This window comes from Rhinoraja longicauda, unplaced genomic scaffold (genome assembly GCF_053455715.1).
Source record: "Rhinoraja longicauda isolate Sanriku21f unplaced genomic scaffold, sRhiLon1.1 Scf000113, whole genome shotgun sequence".
Taxonomy (NCBI): domain Eukaryota; kingdom Metazoa; phylum Chordata; class Chondrichthyes; order Rajiformes; family Arhynchobatidae; genus Rhinoraja; species Rhinoraja longicauda.
Window position 1 is genome coordinate 241,713 of NW_027601331.1, and position 19,508 is coordinate 261,220.

Here is a 19,508-nt window from a genome sequence, read left to right on the forward strand (position 1 = left end):
TATATCCTTCCTTTGTCCCGCCCCCCTGACATCAGTCTGAAGAAGGGTCTCGACCCGAAACGTCACCCATTCCTTCTCTCCTGAGATGCTGCCTGACCTGCTGAGTTACTCCAGCATTTTGTGAAACAAATACCTTCGATTTGTACCAGCATCTGCAGTTATTTTCTTACACTATCAATGTTTGCACACATATTGATTAGTAGGACTAGATGTTACAATCCCTAAGGTTTGCACTATAATTGACTGGTGTTGTCCTTGGGGGTGACCACTAGGTAATGTTGCTACCATTCAGACACATCTTCAGTTGTGTACCTCAATGTCACTGGGTGTTTCGGCCTTTTATCACAAGACACCCTCAGTCGAGGCAGGCCCACCGCAGGGTGATTAGACCTGGGTGTGTGTCTTACGGTTAGACTCCCTGTGGCAGCCCAGACAGCATCTCTAGATGTCAACTTCTGTACATCGACGAAACCAAATGCAGGCTCGGCGATTGTTTCGCTCAACACCTTCGCTCAGTCCGCCTTAACCAACCTGAACCACACAGTTCATTAATCAAACCTAGCGCACTTATAATTTTTTATTTAAAAAGCTTACTTGGATTACGCCATATTCATTACAATGAAATGTCTACCAGATATACACACTTTAATATTCAGTAGCAACAACGTAATGTAATAAAATCAATGGCCCATTGGAAATGTACACACTACCTTTGAAAGGATAATGAGACAAACAATAACTGCTGCAGTAACTCAGCTGGTCAAGCAGCATCTCAGTGGGACATGGAGAGGCGATGCTTTAAAATGGGGGCAGGAAGCCGATGAAGATATGGGGCGGGACAAATCCTGTCAAGTGTCCCTCTCTACTTTCTCTCCAGATTTTTCTACCCTACTACATTACTTTGAAGAAGGGAGCCAACCTGAAACGTCGTCTAGCCATGTCTTCCAGAGATGCTGTCTGACCCACTGAATTACGCCAGCACTTTGTTCTTTAAAAAAATTCAGCATCTGTAATTCTTTGTGTTCTAATGTGAAAGGCTAAAGTTTGGATCAGGTGGTTTTTCACTCTTTTCATGCAATCGATGTTGAATATTTATCATATTGCTTTTGGAAGACAAAGGTTATCAAGGAATGAAGAGCAGGGAGATATCTGGAATAAGAAGTGAGTATTAGACGTTTAGAGCAATAAGTAAAACATTCTTACAAAGAAAAGGGGGACACAAAATATCACTGACAGACATGATTAAGGATGAGACCAAAGCATTTTATTTGTACCCAGTGAAAGGATAGGATCAATTGGGGACCCATCTCTATGTGGAACCAGAGCGTGTGGATGAAGTCTCAAACTAATACTTTTCCTCTGTATTCACTAAAGGGAAGGACATTGCAATTGGTGAACCTTAAAACATGTTTAAAAAAAGGAAATATTAGATATCATCGAGGCCTTTAAGATGGATATACCCAGGGCTGCTATGAGGGGAAGGGGAGGAGATTGCTTTGAGCCTTGCAGAGATTCCTGCTGTTCATTCTCTATCAGTAAAGTGCAAGAAGGCTGGAGGACGGCGGCACGGTGGTGCAGCGGTAGAGTTGCTGCCTTACGGCGAATGCAGCGCCGGAGACTCGGGTTCGATCCTGACTACAGGAGCCGTCTGTACGGAGTTTGTAAGTTCTCCCCATGACCTGTGTGGGTTTTCTCTGAGATCTTCGGTTTCCTCCCACACTCCAAAGATGTACAGGTATGTAGGTTAATTGGCTGGGAAAATGTAAAAAAAATTGTCCCTAGTGTGTGTAGGATAGTGTTAATGTGTGGGGATCGCTGGGCGGCGCAGACCTGGTGGGCTGAAGGGCCTGTTTCCGCGCTGTATCTCTAAATCTATATCTAAAAAATCAAATGTGGTCTCTTTATTTCAGAGGTGCAGCGGGCATAAAAAAGGCTCAATCTACTGTCAGTCATGGAGGAGAAGAAAAGCTGCACAGACACAAGAGATTTGTTGGGAAGAGATCTTATTTGATCAATCTGATTACATTTTTTTAAAGAGTCAATAAAATGTATTGATGAGGGCATTGAGGGTGCTGTGGTCTTTGACAGGGCATATAAGGGAAACTCATAGAGGTTCGAGCTCATGTGATCTTGAGGAAATTGGATCAACATTGGGCTTGGTAATAGGTGTCAGAGAGTGATATGGAGGATTGTTTTATGATCAGACGACCACGACCAATGTTGTGCCTCAGAGGCTGGTGATGTGGCCAGACGATTGAAAAGAAGCAATTCAGAATTGGGATCTAAATACAGAAATCTGATTAGTAAGTTTAAGATGACATGAAAAATCATTCGTGAGCAGTCTAGTGTTGCTAGACTACTTGATATATTATTCATTTGTTGAGATGAACAAAGGGATGGCAGGTGGGAGTCACTGCCGATATGAGTAAGGTGCTGTGATTTGGGAGGACAAATAAGGCCGATACTTGCAAAATGTATGAAGTGTCATAGGGACTACGTTGGGACTCCATTCCGATAGGCAGGATCTGTAGGCGAGGCAGGTGAAAAGGAGAGCTGGTGTGACTTGGATGGGGAGAGGGGGATAGAGTCATAGAGTGATACAGTGTGGAAACAGGCCCTTCGGCCCAACTCATCCACACTGGCCAACAATGTCCCAGCGACACTAGTCCCACTTATCTGCTCTTAGTCCATATCCGTCCAAACCTGTCCTATCCATGCACCCATCTAACTGTTTCTTAAACGATGGGATAGTCCCAGCCTCATTTAACTCCTCCTCTGGCAGCTTGTTCCATACACCCGCCACCCTAGTGTGGAAAAGTTACCCCTCGGATGCCTACTCAATCTTTTCCCCTTCACCTTAAATCTATGTCCACTGGTCCTCGATTCCCCTACTCTGGACAAGAGACTCTGTGCATCTACCTGATCTATGTCTCTCATGATTTTGTATACCTCTATAACATCTCCCTTCATCCTCTTGCGCTCCATGGAAGAGAGACCCAGCCCACTCAACCTCTCCCTATAGCTCACACACTCTAGACCTGTCAACATCCTCGTAAATCTTTTCTGAACCCTTTCAAGCTTGACAATATCTTTCCTATAACATGGTGCCCAGAACTGAACACAATATTCTTAATGTGGTCTCACCAACGTCTTATACAATTGCAACATGATCTCCCAACCTCTATACTCAATGCCACAACTGCTAACAATGGCCTGTTTCCTGTATCATCGTAACTTTTTTGCATGTCTTTCATTTGTTGTTCTTTGTCTCTCCACATCATCGTCCATATCTCTCGTTTCCCTTTCCCGTGACTTTCAGTCTGAAGATAGTTCTCGACCCGAAACGTCACCCATTCCTTCTCTCCAGAGTTGCTGCCTGCTCCAGCATTTTGTGTCCAGTGACTGTGATGCACTGAGAGGAACTCCTCCAACTCACGGACACATATTCTCAGGCACGTTGAGCTCACGAATAGCCCGAGAAAGACCATTGAAATGGAGCTCCCTCCTTCACGTTCCATCTATCCACCCTCCATGTCCTGGGCACCATCATCAAATGGACGATGGACCGTCTCCATGAAGAACTAGCCTCATGAAACGCAAACCAGATGCCCATACCAGCAACCAAAACCATCTACTAGAAGGACCATAATGGACCAGACATCAGTATAGAGTTGGGAGGTAGTTGCTCAGTATCGCCATCATTGGAATGAGATTCAGAGCAATTCTATTGTGGTGTTAACAGGCAGCTGGGGAACTGGTTAATGGCAAATATTTGTTGGGTGAGCTGGACTGCCTTCCACAGGCACGATTGACTGAATAGCCTTTTCCCGTGCTGAGGGTATCCCGGATTGCACCAGGCCCTGAGATTTGAGTCAGGAACAGGTAAGAGCTTAGTTTCTGCGTTGCCTGATGTACATCCTGCCCGTCGATTCACCAGCAACTCAAGTAGAGTTTCTTTAAGTGAATCACTTTACCGAATCCTTCCTGCCCGGCTGTGAGTGAGCGATAAGTACTGTTGAGTTCCTTGCTTCAGCTTACAGACTAACCACCAAGGGAACAAGCAACAAGATGACTATATCAATGACTCCTGTCCTACCTAAATCCTGGACTGGATTACATAGTGGAATGTGTATCATGCATAGGATATGTGGTGAAGGTTATATAGATAGAGGTAAATATGGTTGATCTGCAGGCAGCGACTCGACCGCTGCGCCACTGTGCATTGTGCTCCATGCACGTGCAACAACAGCCCTGGTTCGCCGCTGTGAGAAGATCAGACAGCACGAAGAACTTCTGCAAGTTTGTCGGCGACAGAAACGTGCAGACTCTTTGTGTGTTGTCCAGGATTTCAACATCAATTTATTGGCACATGTACCAATTAAGGTACAGTGAAATTACCATACAGCCATACTAAGTGAAAAGCAACAAGACACACAAGCCACATAAAATACAATTTAACATAAACATCCACCACAGCGGATTCCACATTCCACACTGTGATGGAAGGTAATAAAGTTCAATCAGTTTCCTCTTTGTGTTCACCGGCGGTCGGGGGTGTTTAACCATCCGCAGTCGCCGCTGCCAACTGTCTGAAGCCTCGTGTCGGTATGATCGAAAGTCCCTGCGTCGGGACAGTTGAAACACTCTCCGCAGCATGGAGCTCCCGAATCGGCCTCTTCTTACCAGAGACCGCGGTCTTCACGGTGTTAAAGTCCACAGGCCCCGAGGTTGGAGCGCTCCACAGTCGATCCTCGGCAAAGGATCGCAGCTCCGTGATGTTAAAGTCCACGCCGCGCCCGCGGCATGAAGCGCCGGCCCGGTCTCCAGGATAGGCCGCCAACTCCTCGATGTTAGGCCGTAGTGGGGACTGAGATAGATTGAAAAAAAGTTTCCCCCAACTCCCCACCCCCACATAAAACAAACCAAGAAACACTAAAACTTACTTTGAACACATACTTAAAATAATAAAAATATTAGAAAGGACAAACGGACTGTTGGCGAAACAGCCAGTGCCAGTACTGGTGGCGCCACCTGGTGGAATACAAAATATAAATGAGAAATCTGCTGTGTGATGACAGATTGTACACCAAAATCAAAGAACTTCATTGTACCTAGATGCGTGACAATAAAATATCACTGAATCATTGAATTGAATCAAAAACATGATAGATGCAAAGGGAAGTATTTTCTGCATCGTAGACATTTAAATTAAAATCTACAAGGGGTAAGCAAAGGTGATTTATTTTGTTGAACCCCATCCCAGAGCTCGGGTTAGATTGTACCTGCCCATATTCTTGGTGATCACACTGGTTCTCGTGTTTAACGCTCTGTTGGTACAAGGTGAGTATTCATTCTCTGGTAAAACTGTGTCCTTGTATGTGGTGGTGTGGAGTCAGTCAGAGGGTGGTGAATCTGTTGGATTCATTGGCACAGAAGGCTGTGGAGGCCAAGTCAATGGATAATGCATGGGTCGGTGCCACGGAGATGTCCAGAGGGGACCCAGCGGCAAAAGAGCAGAGGTCCGTGCAGCCGTCGATGATGGCGCTGACCAACGGACGAGGATGGACCATGTGGAAGTGAGGACTTGCCGAGGAAAGGAACAAAGGAGGACCCGGCGTGGGGGGACCGCCATGAGGGGGGGGAGAACAATGGAAGACCCGGCGTGGGGGGACTGCCATGAGGGGGAGAGGGGAGAACAATGGAAGACCCGGCGTGGGGACCGCCGTGAGGGGGAGGTGGGGGAGAACAATGGAGGACCCGGCGTGCATGGACTGCCATGAGGGGGAGGGGGGGGGAACAATGGAGGACCCGGCGTGGGGGGACCGCCATGAGGGGGGTGGGGACATGGGGGGACCTGCCGCAGGGGTACTTTGTAACTTTGTAAGCGCCCTTTATAGGCAACTATTTGCATACCTTGGGTATGCAAGCACAGAATTTCACTGTGACTTGTCACATGTGACAATAAAGTATTCATTCATAAAAGCTCATTCACAGGGAACCATTTGCAGATCAGGGGGATGTCAATTCTCAACCATCTGTCTCTCCATTGCTCAAATGTGCATCTTGCTCAATGTGCGAGTGCAGAAATCGGAGCCTCTCTTTTTGGAAGGCAGATGGAAAACAGTGTAGCAAACTGTGCAGTCATGCATTTTAAAGGTAGACAAAAAGGCGTAGACTTTTTTTCTTAATGGGGATTGGATTCAGAAATCGGAGGTGCAAAAGGGCTTAAGAGTGCTGGTGCCGTATTCCCAAAAGGTTAATTTGCAAGTTCAATCGGTAGTGCAATGTTAGCATTTATTTTGAGATGACTAAAATATAAAAACAAGGATGTAATGCTCACACTTTGAAAGGTGCTGGTCAGATCGCATTTGGCGCATTGTGAGCAGTTTTGGGCCCTGGACAGGACAATGTTTCCCTCTCTACCCTCAAGCTCTGTGCCGAACAATAAGCACCAGTCTAAACAAACATTTTCAATCGGTCCCTGCAAACCAGACTCTGCCTGCCTGCTTCAAAGTCTCCACCATCATTCCTGTACCCAAAAAGCCACGGATTACTGGTCTTGATGACTACAGGCCTGTCGCACTGACCTCTGTAATCATGAAGACCTAAGAAAGAGTTGTGTTGGGCCACCTGAAATATATCATAAACACCCCTGCAGTTTGCTTACCGGTCAAATAGTTCAGTGCCATTGTCCTGAGGCTAGAGGGGTTGAACAGTTTCACTGACACTGTGACTACTTTACCCCCACAAGCCCGTGACTCGGACTCTGGCGGTGACCAGGGAGAGACATAGAGCTGGCAGAAAGCTTCCCCTCCTCCGGCACCGGGTGGGAAATGTGCCGTCTGACCTCACGGACAGAGTGGGGGTTGGGGAAGATGGTTAGGAACTGGTGCTGGGGATAGCCTGTCTCGTGAAGAAATGGGCGCTGTGATTTAGGTGAGCTTTCCGCGCGGGGACGTGGAACGGGCAGGGTTGTGGATAGATTCTTCAGGCTCTCCTGAAGTACTGACGTTGTACTTGGATGAGAAGCCACTCCAGGTAGCACCTGGTAGTGACAAGCCACGGACCAGGGGGGTGGCAGCTAGCAAGTGAGGGTGGGGCAGCATTGAGGAAGCAAGGTGTGGTGTGAGAGGCTGTGGGAAGGTGAAGCAGGAGAAGGAGGGGGAATTAGAACAATGGATTGTTTATGGGCTGAGTGAAACATTTGCACCCTCTATTGGGAACAGTTGGCATGTTTATCTTCTACATTGGGAATGAACCAATGTATCATTTTAGAAAATATTCCTCCTGGCTTTTTTCCAGCACGTTTCCCAACCATTGGACCTCCCTTAGACTCCCCTGGTAGCAGTTTCTCATTATTTGCTACCTTTTGTATTAACTCTGCCTGTTCCTTTACTTCCATCAGTGTCTGAATTCGCTCCATGAACCCAGGCTTCGCCTCTTCTTTCTCAGACTGAATCATGAGGTCAATGTAAGCTGGGGTGGATATTGGGTTTGGCCTCAGAGCTATTTCTTCAAGTCGTCTAATGCTGCCCGATAATTGTTCAATCAGCACCAGAACTGTGTTCTCAACCTCATCAAACTCCTGCTCAAGTGATTCCATAATATTCTGCTGTGTCATCTTCGCACCATAGGCCTTCTCGTACTTTTCTTTGAGCTCGCTGTATGTCCTCTTCTCCGTTTTCCTTTCATATTCAAACTTGTACTTTTGGTTGAAGTGAACATTCCAGATGCACTTGTTCGGGCAGACCTTACAGTTCCCTTCATCGTCCATTGCAGAACATTTACGTTTACCATCGTCGTTAGGAATGTAGCAGGGATAATGGCAGGTAAAGAAACATTTCTGACAGTTGGTTATATAATTACCAGTCCCGCTGATATCCGACTGTACTGGAATTGTAACATCAATCACATATTCAAAATTTTTATTTGCATCCAGCTCGGTCTGGTGTTGGTTCAGAGCTTGTTGCGTTTTCCTGAGTTCTTCCAGTTTGGCGAGACCAACTCGGATCTGAATCTGCAATCCCACCACTGCAACTTCTAACTGCTTACGTTCCTTCAGAACCTCTCTCGTTAAACTCAAACTTCTGGTTTCCATTGTGTTCAGAGCTGTGAAGAATTTCTTCATACTGTTTGCTCCCATCTTCCAAACGATTGCATCAAAGTTATCATCGTTCTCTCCCCCTACTCTGCTGTCATTGGATCTGCACTCGTTGCCACAGTTTCCAGAGGTTGGACGTTGGGCAAAAATGGCTGAATTGTTAAACTTGAAGTGTACTGGCAGACCCGTTTTGTCTTTCGGACAAGGTACCTCAGCTAATTTCAGGGCATCCAGAACGGGGGGAGGCTGTCCGTCTGCAAACGTCACCAGGATCTGAATGTTCTCTGCAATATCTTTGCCAAAAATAGAAAGAATCGAATCAAAGACATATTTCTGTGTGTGAGTCAGGCGAGGCAGGGAGGCTTGAGTAACAAAGCACACGGCGTCGATCTGATCAACACCCTGTGGGGAAGTGAAGAACTCGTGGATTTGCTCAGTGATCTGTTGATCCTGCCTGATGCCCCTGGTGTCTCCGAATCCTGGCGTGTCAATGATGGTCAGAGAGTAATTGATGTTAAATCCTACCTGATGGTGGAGCTGGTAGGCAGTGATGGAGGATGTCTGACTCTCAGCCTGGGACTTTCCTGTCTCTTCCTGTATTAACTTGTATCTGAAGTTGTCTCCCCATTCCACGCCCAAGATGTAATTGATCATCCCATTGATGAGGGTTGTCTTTCCTGACCCAGTTGCTCCCAGAACCATAATTGTCTTCATTGTGTGTTTTGTGGTGGGTTTTCCAAAGGAGCATTTCATAAGCTGTTTGAATTTATCAGCTACCTCCTTCTGTAGATTGAGCTTGTAAATGCAAGGGTTTCCTTTGGATATTAATTGAGCTTTTCTGCGAAGTTTCAGGGCTATTCTGACTGATGTGGTTTCTATTTCTATTAAAACCTCCTCACTTGCTGCACTAGATCCTGTCTTTCCGCACTCAGCAGTCACTCGGACTCGGTAGTCAGTCATGGGTTTCAGTCCCTCTAAACGATAGTAGCATTGTGTGCCTGTTGTCTTAACTTCCTCCCATGATCCACCTTTCTTGTTGAAATTAACTAACGGTTCTTCTCTATATTCAATGCTGTATCGAATTATATTAACATCAGCTCCAATCTGACTTGGTCTGTTCCAGTGCAGTGTTGGAATGGGTGAACAATCCTGGAAGACCGGATTACCAGGTGGGCTTGCCGGCCGGGTGAAGCTCTTGTAGCTCTCACTAGCCTTGCTGACCCCTACCTTGGTCACTGCTCTGTATCGAATGTGATACTCCTGGTTTGGCTGTAACCCAGGTATTGTGAAGGAGTGGCATTGATCAGGTGTGTCCAGAATTGTCCATTCCTCCTGCTGGCTAACTTGGTACTCTACCTTGTAGCCCACAATCTCACCGGCACCACATCTTGGTGGCTGTAACTGCAGCGTCACACTGTCATGAGTTGTACCACTAACTGTCGGTATCTCTGGCTGTGACGGGGGTTCAAAGCACTGGTTCTCCAGAAACCCTCCCTCGTACAGGTAAATGGATGCTCCCACTTTGCTGTCATTCTGCACAGAACTAACAAGGAATTTTACTTTCTCATCTGCTCTATTGGCTGTGGCAAAATCCAGGAATGATCGGAATAGCTCCTTCATTTTCTGCGAGACAGACCGTGAGTTAAACCAGTGCTCGCTGTGTCCTGTTGCACAGGCTCCGTCAGCAGGATTGGGTACCTGCATGTTCTGAGCTGTGAGAGATCGGAGGTGGTTGTTTGCCTTTGACAGGTAGAAGTCCTCCCGATGTAATGTTGTAAATGTGAAGCAGACAACATAATCTGTTGCTGGATCCATCAACTTGTCATCCAACTCGCCCTTTGATTTCACAATTGGTACATCTTTAAATACGCTGAGGTAACGTCTCACTACCTTCATCTCTCGTTCCTTGTCATCCAGCCACGTGGTCAGTGCCTGGTGTTTGAATGGTGACTGTTCCCTGTTCTTCAGTATATTCACCAGTAATCCTTCCTCCTCCCCGCCGCCCCGAATGGATGGCAGAACCATCGCCAAATTCCCCTGGAAAACTAGTGTGTACTCCAGACACATTTCTCGAAAGTGCAGTATCCTATTCCTGATCTCAGGAAACTGATCGGCGACACTGTCTTTCATCAAGTCATTACACCTCATCACGGCCTCACTGAGCTGTTCCATGACACTCTGACAGCGATTGACCAGTCCCGGGCTGATCCCCCTCACCAGCTGAGCCGCTTTTGAGTCGAGTTTATTGAGAGGATAGAGCCAGACTGTGATGGACACTGAATGCTCTCCACCTGGGCCGAGGAGGGTTGGGAGGGTTGCGCAGATATTGATGGCATCTTTGAAGGTGGTGGGATTGTTCTTCAGTGAGAAATCCCCATAAAAGGTGCAGCTAAATTTCTCAGAATGAGACTTTTGTTCTTCTGTCATTTTTACGGAGGCTTCGCCCTGAATCGCAATCAGAGGGAGATGTTTAATCATTGCCTCCATGTTACCCTGAATATCCTGTGTGTTCTCTGCTGATGAAGCCATTTGGTCAAACACAAAGAAGGCCTGGGCCCCATAGAGCACTGCTGTAATGACATGGGTGGCTGAACCCTCATCAAACACACTCGGGTAGGTAATATTCTGTCTCCCTAAGTGATTCATCGTCAGTTGCTCAAACCTGGTTGTTGTTTTGTACTGAAGGGTAACTCGTGCTTGTTGCTTAGATTCCTTTGTGTCACTGAGATATTTTGCCGACCCTTTCACCTCCACTAACCCACCCAGGAGACTCGCCTTAAGTGACCCTGACACATTGAGGGCAGCGGCTTTCTTCTCCAGGGAGTCTGATGCAATGATGTGAAACTCGGTGCTGGGCTGATCACAACGATCAAGGTTATTCTGCAGTGTCTGTAAGTCCCACAAGGTGACACCTATAGAATAAAACAGCGATCAAAACTGTAAAATTGAATCAACCAGCGGAATTTAATCAAAGAAAACAATGCTTATTCAGTAGATTCATTCTCTGTGTTTTGTGGTTAGAAACATAGGTGCAGGAGGAGGCCATTTGGCCTTTCAAGCCAGCACCCCCATTCATTGTGATCATGGCTGATCATCCACAATCAGTGACCTGTGCCCAACTTCTCCCCATATCCCTTGATTCCACTAGCCCCCAAAGCTCTATCTAACTCTCTCTTAAATTCATCCAGTGATTTAGCCTCCACTGCCCTCTAAGGCAGAGAATTCCGCAAATTCACAACTGTCTGGGTGAAAAAGTTCCTTCTCACCTCAGTTTTAAATGGCCTCCCCTTTATTCTAAGACTGTGGCCCCTGGTTCTGGACTCCCCCAACATTGGGAACATTTTTCCTGCATCTAGCTTGTCCAGTCCTTTTATAATTTTATATGTCTCTATAAGATCGCCTCTCATCATTATAAACTCCAATGAATACAAGCCTAGTCTTTTCAATGTTTCCTCATACGACAGTCCCGCCATCCCAGGGATCAATCTCATGAACCTACGCTGCACTGCCTCAATAACAAGGATGTCCTACCTCAAATTAGGAGACCAAATCTGTACACAATACTCCAGATGTGGTCTTACCAGGGCCCTATACAACTGCAGAACCTCTTTACCCCTATACTGATATCCTCTTGTTATGAAGGTCAACATGCCATTAGCTTTCTTCACTGCCTGCTGTACCTGCACGCCAACATTCAGTGACTGGTGTACAAGGAAACCAGGTTTCGCTGCACTTTCCCCTGACCTAACCTGACTCCATTGAGATAATAATGAGCCTCCTTGTTTTTGCTGCCAAAGTGGATAACCTCACATTTATCTACATTATACTGCATCTGCCATGCATCTGCCCACTCACTCAACCTGTCCAGGTCACTCTGCTACCTCCTAACATCCTCTTCGAAGTTCACACTGCCACCCAGCTTTGTGTCATCTGCAAACTTGCTGGTGTTACTTCTAATTCCTTCATCCAAATCATTAATATATATGGTAAATAGTTGCGGCCCCAACACCGAGCCTTGCGGCACTCCACTCGCCACTGCCTGCCATTCTGAAAAGGCCCTGTTTACTCCTACTCTTTGCTTCCTGTCTGCCAACCAATTCTCTGTCCATGTCAACACTCTACCCCCAATACCATTTGTTCTAATTTTGCTCACCAGTCTCCCATGTGGGACCTTATCAAAGGCTTTCTGAAAGCCTAGATACATGACATCCACTGGCTCCCCTTCATCCATTTTACATCATATCCTCAAAAAATTCCAGAAGATTAGTCAAGCATAATTTCCCTTTCATAAATCAATGCTGACTTGGACTTATCCTTTTACTGCTGTCCAAATGCACCATTATTACCTCTTTAATAATTCACTCCAGCATCTTAACCACCTCCGATGTCAGGCTAACAGGTCTGTAATTCCCCGTTTTCTCTCTCTCACTCCTTTCCTGAAAAGTGGGATAACATTAGCTATCCTCCAATCCACGGGAACTGATCCTGAATCTATTGAACATTGGAAAATAATCACCAATGCGTCCACTTTTTCGAGACCCACCTCCCTGAGTTCCTGGGATGCATACCATCAGGTCCTGGGGATTTTATCAACCTTCAGTCCCATCAGTCCACCCAATACTATTTCTCGCCTAATGCAAATTTCTTTCAGTTCCTCTACCCCCTAGATCCTCTGTCCTCTAGTACATCCCACATACATTCTTTGTCCCAACCCTATCAGATGCACAGAATTTCTTGCCTGGAGTGGGGGAATCAAGGACCAGAGGACCATAGGTTCAAGGTGAGGGGGAACAGATTTCATAGGAAACTAAGGGGTAACTTTTTCACACAAAGAGTGGTGGGTGTATGGAACAAGCAGCCAGAAGGGGTAGACGAGGCAGGGGCTACCCCAACGTTTAGGAAACAGTTAGACAGGTACATGGATAGAACAAGTTTGAAGGGATATGGACCAAACGCAGGCAAGTGGGATTAGTGTAGCTGGGACATGATGTACGGTGTGGGCAAGTTGGACTGAACGGCCTGTTTCCACACTATGACTATGACTCTATCAGAGATATTCTCTTTGTCATTTCAATCCCTCTCAAACCTTTAGATTAGTTTAGAGATACAACGCAGAAACAGCGTGTCCGCATCGACCAGCGATCCCCGCATATTAACACTACCAAACTGCACACACCCGGTACAATATTCACATTACACCAAGCCAATTATCCTACAAACCTCTACGTGTTTGGAGTGCGAAAGGAAACTGAAGATCTCGGAGAAACCCCACGCAGGTCACGGGAGGACGTACATACCCCGTACAGACAGCACCCGTAGACAGGATGGAACCCGGGTCGCTGGTGCTGTAAGGCAGTAGCTCTATGGCTATGCCACCATGCCATGTCTTTTCTGCATCTAGATTGTTTTCGCCCTGTCGCAGATCTGATGAGTAATCTCTGACCGGAAACATTAACGGCTTCTCTCTTGCAGATGCTGGCAGCTATGCGGAGGATGGCACCTTACCTGTGACCACAGTCTGTGACCAAATTGCCTCCTCCCTGATCTCCCACTGCCTTTCAGATACATCAACTGGCCATTATTATCCACTTTTGTGACAGTGAGACATCCTTTCTCATAATAAAGTCCTAGAATGTTACTATCAGAATAATTGACTTCTCTGCCATGTGCTTCTCTTTGTTAAATACGGATAAGAGCAATTAATTTCAGAACCCCCGACTTTTCTAACTCCATGAACAGTTTGGAGTCATAGTCATATATTCATACAGCTTGGAAACAGGCCCTTTGGCCCAATTTCCCCACACTGGCCAACATGTCTCAGCTACACTAGTCCGACCAACCTGTGTTTGTCCATATTCCTGCCAAACCAGTACTATCCATGTTCCTCTCAAACTTTATTAAATATTGCAATAGTCCCTGCCTCAACTATCTCCTCTGGCAGCTCATTCCACACACCCACCAACCTTTGTGTGAAAAAGTTATCCCTCAGATTCCTATTGAATCTTTTCCCTTTCACCTTAAACCTTTGTCCCCTGATCCTCAATTCACCTACTCTGGGCAAGATACCCTGTGCATCTACCCGATCGATTCCTCTCATGATTTTATACACTTCTATAAGGACAACCCTCCTGCCCTCCAAGTAATGGAATCCCAGCCTACTCTACCTCTCCCTATAGCTCAGACCTTTGAGTTCTGGCAAAATCCCTGTAAATCTTCTTTGTACACTTTCCAGCTTGACAACATATTTCCTATAACATGGTGCCCAGAACTGAACACAATACTCTAAATGTGATCTCACCAACATCTCATATAACTGCAACATGACCTCCCAACTTCTATCCTCAATCCTCTGACTGCTGAAGGCCAATGTGCCAAAAGCCTTTTTGACTACCTGCAACTCCACCTTCAAGGAACCATGCACCTGCACTCCCAGACCACTCTACACTACAACACTCCCCAGAGTCCAACCATTCACTGTGTCGGTCCTATCCATGTTAGACTTTCCAAAATGCAACACCTCATATTTTTCTGTATTAAATTTTCAGCCCGCCTGGCCAACTAATCAAGACCCTGCTGCAATGATTCACAGCCCTCTGGGCCTTATTGGTTGTCTGGTTACCCTCCCGCCCTTAATATAACCTAATCTGCTTGTGATTTTCCTTAACCTAGTCACCCTCCCTACACACATTATACCATCTCCTCTCACTTTGCTCTCCCAATTACTTTTTCAAGTTTGTCCCCCCACGACATTTTGGACACTCCAGAGGGAAAACCCCCCTCACTATCTAAGCTGGTCTAACATTTTGTGTCCAATGTTCTATTCTCAGTAATCTGACTGCTGAAATCCAATGTACCAACAGATTCTTTGCCCCCCTATCTACGTGTAATGCTCTTCCATTCCTATCATATGCTTTCTTATATCCAACCTCCATTACGCCTTAATAACTGGGGTACTTTTGAATTGCTGTCCTTACCTTTACCTGCCATGGGAACACTTTGGCCCTGATTGACTCCCACTAACCAGATGTGGAGTAACTTGCAAGTAGGTGATCCCAGTGTACCTTTTACCAGATGCTGTCTAATAATCATAGAGCAAAATTGTCCATATTGACCTATCTAAGCTAGCCCATTTGGCTCATTTTCTCATAACCTTGTGAAGGAAAGATCTGCAGATGCTGGTTTAAATCGAAGATAAACAGAAAATGCAGGAGTAACTCGGAGGGACAGGCAGCATCTCTGGAAAGAAGGAATGGCTTCTCTCTAGAGATGCTGCCTGTCCCGCTGAGTAACTCCAGCATTTTGTGTCGATCTTCCTCAAAACCTTTCCTATCCATGGACTTGTCCAAGTGTCTTTAAAATGCTGTAAGAGTACCTGCCTCAACTACCTCCTCTGGCAGCACATTCCATATACCCATCACCCTCTGGGTGTAAACATTGTCCCATATCTTCGAATTAAATCGGGCTCCTCTCACCTTGAACCAAAGTCCACTGGTTCTTGATTTCCCTATCCTGGGGGAATGTCTCTGTGCGTTCAATTTATCTATTCCCCTCATGATTTTAAACACATCTGTATGACCACCCTTCTGTGTCCTGCACTCCAAGGAATAAAGTCCTAGCCTGTCCAATAGCCAAAGCCTCAGGTTCTAGCAACATCTCATAAATCTCTGCTTCTTTCCAGCTCAATGACATGCTTCCTCGAACAGAGTGACCAGTTCTCCTTCAGAGTACTCCAAATGTGGCCTCATGAATGTTTTGTACAATTGCAACATAACAGCCAATATTCTATGTGTCTGAAGGAACTGCGGATGCTGGTTTAAACAGAAGATAGACACAAAAAAAGTTGTGAGTAACTCAGCGGGTCAGACAGCATCTCTGGAGAAAATGAGCACCTACTCCTTTTCTCTATAGATGTTGGCTGACCTGCTGAATTACTCTAACATTTTGTGTCCAATGTTCTATTTTCAGTAACCTGACTGGTGAAATCCAATGTACCAACAGCATCCTTTGCCCCCTTACCTATGTGTAATGCTACTTTCAGGGAAATATGTACCTGTACTGCTGGATCCATCTGCTCTACCATGTTCCTCATGGCGCTACTTTTCGCTCTGAGGTCCAGTCCTAATTTGACTTCCCAAAATGCCACATCTGGCAATGATATTGTAAATCAACCTTACCAGGGTTCAGCAACTTAATTTGCAAACCATCCAAAGACACCATCAAACACATCACAAAGACAGCCTTCTTCCACCTCAAAAACATTGCCCGTCTCCGTCCATCCCTCTCCTCCACAGCTGCAGAAACCCTCATCCACGCCTTCATCACCTCCCGTCTGGACTACTGCAACAGCCTCCTCTATGGCGCACCCTCAAAAATCATCAATAAACTTCAATACATTCAAAACTCCGCTGCCCGTCTACTCACACACACCTCGATCCGTGACCATATCACCCCCGTACTTTATAAACTCCACTGGCTCCCCATCCCCCAGAGAATCCAGTACAAAATCCTCCTCATAACCTACAAAGCCCTCCATAACCTGGCCCCATCCTACCTGACCGACCTCCTCCACAGGCACACTCCCACCTGCACCCTCCGCTCTGCCGCTGCCAATCTCCTATCCCCCCACATCCGGACCAAACTCAGATCCTGGGGGGACAGGGCTTTCTCCATCGCTGCTCCCACCCTATGGAACTCACTACCCCAAACCGTTAGAGACTCCTCCACACTCACCACATTCAAAACATCGCTGAAGTCTCACCTGTTCAGTACTGCCTTCAACCACTGAAGGTCACCTCACCTTCTGTCTCCTTTCTCTGTTCATTTATTTATTTACTTATTTATCTATTTATTCATTTCCCTATGTTCTCAAAATCTCTGTAAAGCGTCTTTGAGTATAAGAAAAGCGCTATATAAATAAAATGCATTATTATTATTATTATTATCCTTATCCCATCTGGAAACTGCACTGAAACTCACAGAGTCAAAGTCATCATGTTAAGATTGACAACCTGAACATATGGCACCGCATTGACCATACTGATTTGTGTGATGACATTGCAGTACCTGGGATCAGAGTGTCCGATCGGGTGTCGTACAGCATTCCCAATTGGAAAGGACGGCCCAGAGTGGACAGTTGCAAGATCTCGCTCATTGTTGAACTGGGAGCGGACACTCAGGAAACACCAGTGACCTGAAACAGAAAGTGGAATATAATATAACATGCTGAGTTCCAGATATATATTAGATTAGTTATTTATATGGCTTACTTAGATGTGGCCAAGTACCAAGAATATATTTCCGACGGTGTTAAAGATATTGCTCAAGAGTTATGGATTACTGCCTTTGCACTTTCAGCTCTTTTGGGTAAGCTTGCTTTAATGTACTGACAGTGTTTGTAGGACTCCCAAATTTGAATACACTCTTGCATTTGTACATTGATTACCGAAGAAGTAGGGGTTTGCAATTGAATCAAATTAGTTTGGAGGTACATGCAGGAGTTAGTACGGTACGATACGATTGAACTTTATTTGTCCCAGGAGGGAAATTGATCTACCAAGAGTCATGAAACACAAAATATATGAAACGTGAAATTGAACTGACGAGTGGAAAAGATTGGGGATGTGAAAAGATTTGGGGGGGGGGGGGTGAGGAGAGTCAGTCTACCCCACGTCAGAAAGGGGAACAGTTGTGTAGTTTGATAACCACAGGAAAGAAAGATCTCCTTGGCGTTCTGTCCTGCATCTTGTTGGAACCAGTCTTTTGCTGAAGGTACTCATCAGGTTGACCAGCGTGTCATGGAGGGAGTGAGCTGTATTGTCCAGGATGCTCCGCAATTTGAGGAGCATCTTCCCCTCTTAGACCACCTCCCATGAATCCAACTCTGCCTCCAGGATGGAGCCAGCCTTCCTGATGAGTTTGTTAATCCTATTGGCATCTGCGTCCATCGCCCCAGCACACGGCAGCCACCGATTGCATGGATTTAAGAATAAGGCCATTGATCAGTGGAGGATCAAAGATTGGAAAAAGGAGAAAATGTATTGAAGGATGGAAATGAGAAAATAGGAAATAGTTAAAATCCTCCTCGAAAGGGTTGGCCTCCAGCCCAGATGGGTGGAACCGTTTAATGTTATTGCAACTGGATGTTTCTCAGACATGTACCCCATTGGACATGAGAGGGATTGCAAGATGGAAATATTGCACTTAATTGAAGCACTATAAAGAATTATAACTAACACTACCAGTAATTGTGTAGGAAACAACGGCAGATAGAAAATAGGTGCAGGAGTAACAAAACATAGAAAATAGGTGCAGTCCCTCTACCCTGACCTGGTGTGAAGAAGGGTCTCGACCCTAAACGTTACCCATTCCTCCTCTCCAGAGACGTTGCTATCTCCGACTATACTTTACACTGAATTGTGACCAGAAACAAAAATGCTGGGGTTACTCAGCGGTACAGGCCGGATCACTGGAGAGCAATGGACATCGCCTCCTTCCGTATGAGATCCTCCACCGTTTTATTTTTGCTCAATGTTCCCGCGTGCTTAGTTTCTTGTGTTTCCCTGGGACATTAATATGTTTCACTCACCGGTCAAGGAGACGTCCGCCTGCAGCTGGAGGGCAGTTGCAACGATGATGATGGGACGAATGGTCTCTCTGGGAGCCTCCTCCTGCACTGTCAGTGCTGAAATCGGACTTTCAACCTCGCCGGACTGACGACAAGCCCCGCGCTGGGATCTCTCATGTGCCGAGACACCTTTAGCAAATCCCAGAGTTCACTACAAGCCCAGGGACCAACGATCACGGCACACTTACACTATCCGAGTTACAGTAAGGACAATGTACAATTATGCCAAGCCAATTGAATTACGTGCAAACTCCGGACAGACAGCACCCGTATTCAGGATCGAACCCGGGTCTCTGGCGCTGTGAGGCGGCAGCTCTACCGCCATAAGATGTGGCGACTTGCTCAAGCGTACCGTGGGGTCCTTTCTTGAGACTGGAATGGATTCCAAGAAGCACTTTCAGTTTCACTGTAATTTCTCGGAAACACTGGGCAATCGCAAAAATAACAATCAAGGCGCTGCATCTGATACACAGCAAGCGGCGAGCCAAGATAAAAACCTGAAAATGGTTTAAAATAATATAAAGTATTGATACTAATGATGGCCTCGGTACATGTGTAAAGGAGATTTAAGGGTTAAGGTCTGAAGAAGGGTGTCGACTCGAAACGTCACCCATTCCTTCTCTCCCGAAATGCTGCCTGACCTGTTGAGTTACTCCAGCATTTTGTAAATAAATAAGGGTTAAGGCGTATGTGACCAAATGTTACATGAAGATGAACTGTCACTAAATTAGATTGCACACCTCAGACGCCTGCAAGTCTATCTCTGTGTAGATGCCACAGCAT

At 46.0% G+C, this 19,508-nt stretch overlaps 1 protein-coding gene across 1 annotated transcript; it reads right to left on the reverse strand.

Annotated features, from left to right (window-relative positions):
• Nucleotides 1–1,070: 1,070 nt before the first annotated feature.
• Nucleotides 1,071–18,764, reverse strand: LOC144590064 (uncharacterized). The gene is made up of 5 exons (XM_078394927.1): nt 18,687–18,764; nt 17,165–17,291; nt 7,397–11,013; nt 6,536–6,630; nt 1,071–1,149 (listed from the first exon to the last, which is right to left on the reverse strand). Exons 2-5 carry the CDS (start codon nt 17,250–17,252, stop codon nt 1,071–1,073), a joined length of 3,879 nt encoding a protein of 1,292 aa, XP_078251053.1. The 5' UTR covers nt 17,253–17,291; nt 18,687–18,764.
• Between the last annotated feature and the right edge of the window lie 744 nt (nt 18,765–19,508).